Consider the following 5,807-nt stretch of genomic DNA (forward strand, 5'->3'; position numbering starts at 1 on the left):
TTGCAGATAATTGATTATGTATATATGCCAGCTGATCTCAGTTATTCTGGATGGAGGTTTTGGTCAATCATGGTTTTGTACTCAGTGTGATCTTTGCTTAGGCTACCTCTAAAAAAATCAGGTTTGTAAATTGAATTAATAATTCACAAATAAATGAACCCACTATGGGACTCTTCCGAAATAAACATTGAAAACTATACGCTTGATGAGTTTACATTTACATTAATTCATTTCGCAGACGCTTTTATCCAAGCGACTTACAACTGAGGCCTACAGCAAGCGATTCATCATGAAGAGTCAAATAAACATAAGAGCTCAAAATATGAAGTTTCAGATATTGCTTAGAGTAGTAGGCTATACGCACGAATAGCGAGGAATTAAAGGAAAGTGAAATGTAGATATTTTTTTATGATGAGGTTAAGTGCTCACCGAATAGATAAGGTTTTGGACAAAGGTTTTTCACTCAGGTTTTTTGCATTTATTAATTTCTGTTAATGCAGCCTATATGATATTCGTGTCAAAGAATATCATTCATCATTCATAGGCTTATCAAGAGTGATAGAGTGATTCAAATGCTGTTAGGTGAAGTTGTACTGCGTCAATGACACGCTCCTCCTGAATGATGACGCACGCTTAGAGCAAATGCTCCTCATCATATTCCATGCATGCAGCTCGACTGAGATCTCAGAATCCAGAAACAAGCCACTGTGAGACCTACTGCGAGCTGACTGGAGGCGGGGTGCCCTGCTGTTATTCATTTAGACAAATCTATAAACATTTCCATACGAAAAGACATGGGGGAAAATAAACATATTGCCTCAAAAGCACAACAATGATCGCTGGATGTAATACGTTAATTCGCGGATCTTCAATTGCGAGAGGCATCTGAGAGGACAGGTAAGATTTCGATTTTCTTTGACATTGCGCAGGTGGTTTTAAATAGAGATATAAGACACACCTGCTTATAAATGGTCACATTGATTTATATAAAAGGAATTTTAGGTATTAAAGGTAAGTCATCATGTATGTTCGGTAGGTAGGCTACCGTATGAATTACAGGAGGAGCATGAATAGGCTACATACAGTGTAGTACTAGACACAGCGTCCCTTCTGCTCCATTCATAAAATCAGTAACAGGAGTTCAATCGATTCCTCTCTGCTAAATGTCACTCACATTCGACAGCTTCATCCGCTGCTTTCTGCGTCATGTGACATCATCGAAGCAGGCGTCATTATTGACCATGTCCTCAAAATAGCTTAAGTTGTAGGGCATAACGGGGCTTGTTGTCACACTTTTTACTCTAGGGAATATTTCTCAGGTTTATTTCTGGTATGGATGCATACCTTAAAGAATTGACAACAAAAATGTAAAAAGTAGCCTAAAACAATTATGCAACAGCAGAAATGAAAAGCAAAACGGCAATGTACAAAAAATATCAAACCATTGTTTTGACCTACGAATATTGTTGTTAATAAACTGTATAGCCTACTTACTTAACATTTAGAATATATTTGTAAACTTGCCCAACGAAAAACAGCATAAAATATAATTTGCGGTGGTTATGAACTAGGTGGATGACACCACCATGGAAAATAACTGCTAGAGAAAAACACATCAGAACCAGTTTTTGAGAAACAGGTTGCACGTAGGCTATATTGATATAAACACCACTGTTAAATAAATTTTTTTTTAAAGAAATTAAAACTTTTATTTAGAAAAAAACAAACATGAAATTGATCAAAGGGATAAAAAAGACATTTATAATGTTAGAAAATACTCTGACACTCTGATACTCTGACTCTGATACAAAATAACACCAATAATAATAAGAAATGTTTCTTATAGGCACCAAATGGGTACATTAGAATGATTTTTGAACACTGAAGACTGGAGTAATGATGCTGAAAATTCAGCTTTGCCGTCACAGGAATAAATTATATTTTAAAATATATTAAAATAGAAAAAAGTTGTTTTAAATTGTATTAATATCTCACAATATTATTCATATTTATTTATATGCAATAATATTTTACCTGCATGTAAAATTAAAAAGCATATAATATGAACTAATCTCAGTTTTTGTAAAGAAAGAGTTTGCCTTAGGTTTCATGCTGTGGCAAAGTTAGATTGATAATCGATCCAGATCCAAAAATACCAGGACGCATACTGTATGCCATTGATACCTTTGCTTGAGAAGTCTTTGTGCTATTTCTGTTGATTTTAAAACATTGCTTGAGATATTGAGCTGTACATCTTGTCTTAAGTATTAATTCTGAAGTATTTAGTTTGCATACAATTCTTTCTCTTTACATTCAGGAGCAACACGACAGCTGGTATTGTAAGAAAATGGAGGATTCACCAACAAAGCATCTGCTTGGCTCGAAGAAGCGAGTCAAAATCCACCCGAACACAGTGACGGTCAAATATGCCACTCATTTCCCCCAGCCTGGAGACGAGGGCTATGATGACGCTCCATCTTTTGAAGACTTTGGCTCATTTGTCGAAGAGACCTCAGACAGAAAGAACCTTACTGACAGCAAGTCGGGCAGGACTTTTTTCGGTGCTCTTGACAGTCGGTCCAAACCGCCAGGAGACCAAAAAGACAAAGGGGTCGGAGGTCAGCTGCAGAGCTTCGGGGAGGCCTCCGTGTTCGCTTCACGGATGACGTGGGCCGCTCTGTTCGGGGCGGCTCTGGCCCACGGCTGTGTGGCTCTCATCACACGCCTGGCTGCCGACCGCTCTAGGGTGCCGTCGCTGGAGCTTCTCTTCATCCGCTCTGTCATCCAGGTGTTGTCCATTGCGGTGGTGTTTTACTACCAGGAGCCTCCCTTCGGGCCCGAAGGTTACAGACTGCGTCTTTTCTTCTATGGTGTGTGCAATGTCATCTCCATCACGTGTGCGTATACCTCATTTGCCATCGTGCCGCCCAGCAACGGCACCATCATGTGGAGGGCCACCACGACGGTCTTCAGCGCCATGCTGGCGTTTTTACTCATCGATGAGCGACTAGGCATGACGGATGTGGTGACGGTTGTCAGTAGCGTCTTCGGCCTCTGCTTGGTCATGATTCCCAACATCTTAGGTGAGCACAGATCTCTGGGTTTCTGGAAGGAGGCTTTCGGCTATACCATGACGGTGATGGCAGGCTTAATGGCGGCCTTGTCCATGATCATATATCGTGCCATCAAAGAGAAGGTGAGCATGTGGACAGCGCTTTTCACTTTCGGCTGGACTGGAACGGTGTGGGGAGTGTCAACTATGTTCATCCTGCAGGAGCCCATCATTCCACTGGACGGAGAGACGTGGGGGTATCTAATCGGCATCTGCGTCTGCTCCACCGTGGCGTTCCTGGGGGTATATTACGCCCTCAACAAGTTCCATCCCGCACTGGTTAGCACCGTGCAGCATATGGAAATTGTTGTGGCAATGCTTCTGCAGCTGATTGTGCTCCACATGGTTCCTTCAGTGTATGACATCATCGGGGGCGTCATCATCATCATCAGTGTTGTCGTGCTGACGGCCGTAAAGCTTTACTGGGTGGGCAAGAGCAAAAGACAGGAGTACGAAGAGATCCTCGATTCACCGATAAAGTGAAACAATTACAAAGTTGTTGTTTTATAAATATTTTTGTGGAGTTTGATTTTTCAGGCCTTGAATTAATGCTTCCCACCTGTGGTTGAGGTTATCGTGAATGTCTGAGAAAAAAAAATCCATGTGAAGTTTGTGTCTATTGATGAAGTGCCATTGTGAAGTTGTCTTTGACTGCTGTATTATGTGACGCTCAAAGAGGTTGTTGATTTTTATTGCCCATTATTAAGTAATTATCATGTCAAACATATTTGGTTATGTGCATCCAAATAAATGTCTGTGCAGAGGAGCTGCAATGAGAACGCGGGATACTTTCATATGCACTATTTTCCATGTTGACTTGGTCAAGAGTGCCCCCTGTTGGTATATAGTGCTCATTTGACCCTGAGAAGTGGAGCAACACTTTTTGGCACAGCCTAAAAGTGAGTGAATCAAATCTGTTTTGGCAACAGTGATTCAGGCTGGTGTCTGCCAGAGCTTTTCTCATGGCATAGGATGTCATAATTTCCAGTTTAAGGAGGAATATTGAAACACACTGCTGGAGTCATGCACTTATTCACTCTAGAGTTCTACTCAGATCTCAAAAGTTTTCACCAATGTATTAATACAAATTTTTCCAATTATTTACACACGTTTACTGAATCTTTGGCACATTTCCCCAAACGTCTACACAAAACACAAAATGCAAAACTCTACAAATATCTAGCAAAAGCAAACTGCATTCAACAGTTTTGTCCCTTTCCAAAATGTTTAAAAAAATGTATAATAATTATACTGTACAAGTATATTCTATCCCCTAAACCTATCCATCACAGAAAACATTCTTAGATTTTCCAAACAAATATGATTTATAAGCTGTTTTCTTCATGGGGACCAAAAAAAGTTCCCTATCAGGTCAGAATTTACTGGTATTAATATGTGAGGACATTTGGTCCCCATAATGTATGGGAATACCACACACACACACACACACACACACACACACACACACACACACACATCATATAAGAGATTTGTCTACCAACCAACAACACACTGATGTGCTCAACAGAAAACACTTATGAAATCCCATAATGGAAGGATTGCTACAGTAATATACGTAATATACAGTAATATACAGTAATTCCTACTCAAATATACGTAAAACACACAAATGCAATACAGTACCAAACACTTTACTTTAATAGTATTTGAACACTTTTTGTAACACTTTTCATACCCTGGAGAAAACTGTATAAAACAGTAAGATAAAGGGTTTTCTGTACAAAAGTTAAAAATGAAAGTGGCTCATTTTTTCAAAACTTTAAACACACACACACACACACACAAAACATGCAAAAATGTCAGAAAAAAGAAATAAGGCTGCATCCTGTCTCCCATTTTGGTCTGGTCAAAGTACCTGAGTGATGGATCCAACTGCCAAAAGCCTTCGCAACAACCTCACCACATGCATTCTCCAGTCTCTTGAGAGGAGGCATGCATACGAGGCAGTTGTAAACTTTCCATCATCATGCCATAAAAATAAACAAACAACAAAAAAACAACAAAAAATAAAAACAACTCTAGGTTTAGGAATGATGAATATGTTATAACAGAACCGTGGGTGGCCAGTTGAAGACCAGAGCAGTCTGGTGGAAATGCATGTTGTCCCAGATCACAACATACTTAGGCTGCTCTGGTCCACCCCCCTCTGAACTTATCAGAGACAACCGTCTTTCCTCATCCTCCTACTCTCACTTCTTCACCTCTAGCTCCTCCATCACCACTGACTTCCAGTTTCCTCCGAAAAAAGAAAAGCTCATCTGTGTCTTTTTAGTGCACCAAAGCTCAGATTTCTAATTGAATAATTTAGCAACTGCTCTTACACCAGTGAAGAACTGGTCTTGCCAATTGGTGCAAAGAGCTTGGCATTGTGATTGGTGTTGCTTTCCAAAGGAACTAAAGAGATTTGGAATGTTGTGCCAAATATAGAGAACTGTGTGTAGTGTTTTGAAAACAGTGTGATATAGAATTGAAAACTGAGGGTAAAGCAGGGACTTTGCCTGCAATTTTGCAGACATGATTCAGGGATTTGGTGCATTCAGGTTTTGGTGAATGCGTTTTAAGTTCCAATTTTGGTGTGTAAACCATTGGGAAAAACTGTTAGCCTATATGTTTTGGCAAGGAGTTAGAATTCTCATATTTGAGGTTAAAGCCAAATGTTTGCATTGTCTCTGTA

The 5,807-nt window shown here is 39.8% G+C and overlaps 1 protein-coding gene across 1 annotated transcript; it reads left to right on the plus strand.

Moving 5' to 3' along the window:
- Positions 1-652: 652 nt before the first annotated feature.
- Positions 653-3,878, plus strand: slc35g2a (solute carrier family 35 member G2a). Its single transcript, XM_084119467.1, has 2 exons — positions 653-897; positions 2,318-3,878. Exon 2 carries the CDS (start codon positions 2,348-2,350, stop codon positions 3,593-3,595), a length of 1,248 nt encoding a protein of 415 aa, XP_083975593.1. The 5' UTR covers positions 653-897; positions 2,318-2,347; the 3' UTR covers positions 3,596-3,878.
- The last annotated feature ends 1,929 nt before the right edge of the window (positions 3,879-5,807 follow it).

Source organism: Abramis brama (assembly GCF_963993115.1).
Source record: "Abramis brama genome assembly, chromosome: 7".
NCBI classification, from domain to species: Eukaryota; Metazoa; Chordata; class Actinopteri; order Cypriniformes; family Leuciscidae; genus Abramis; species Abramis brama.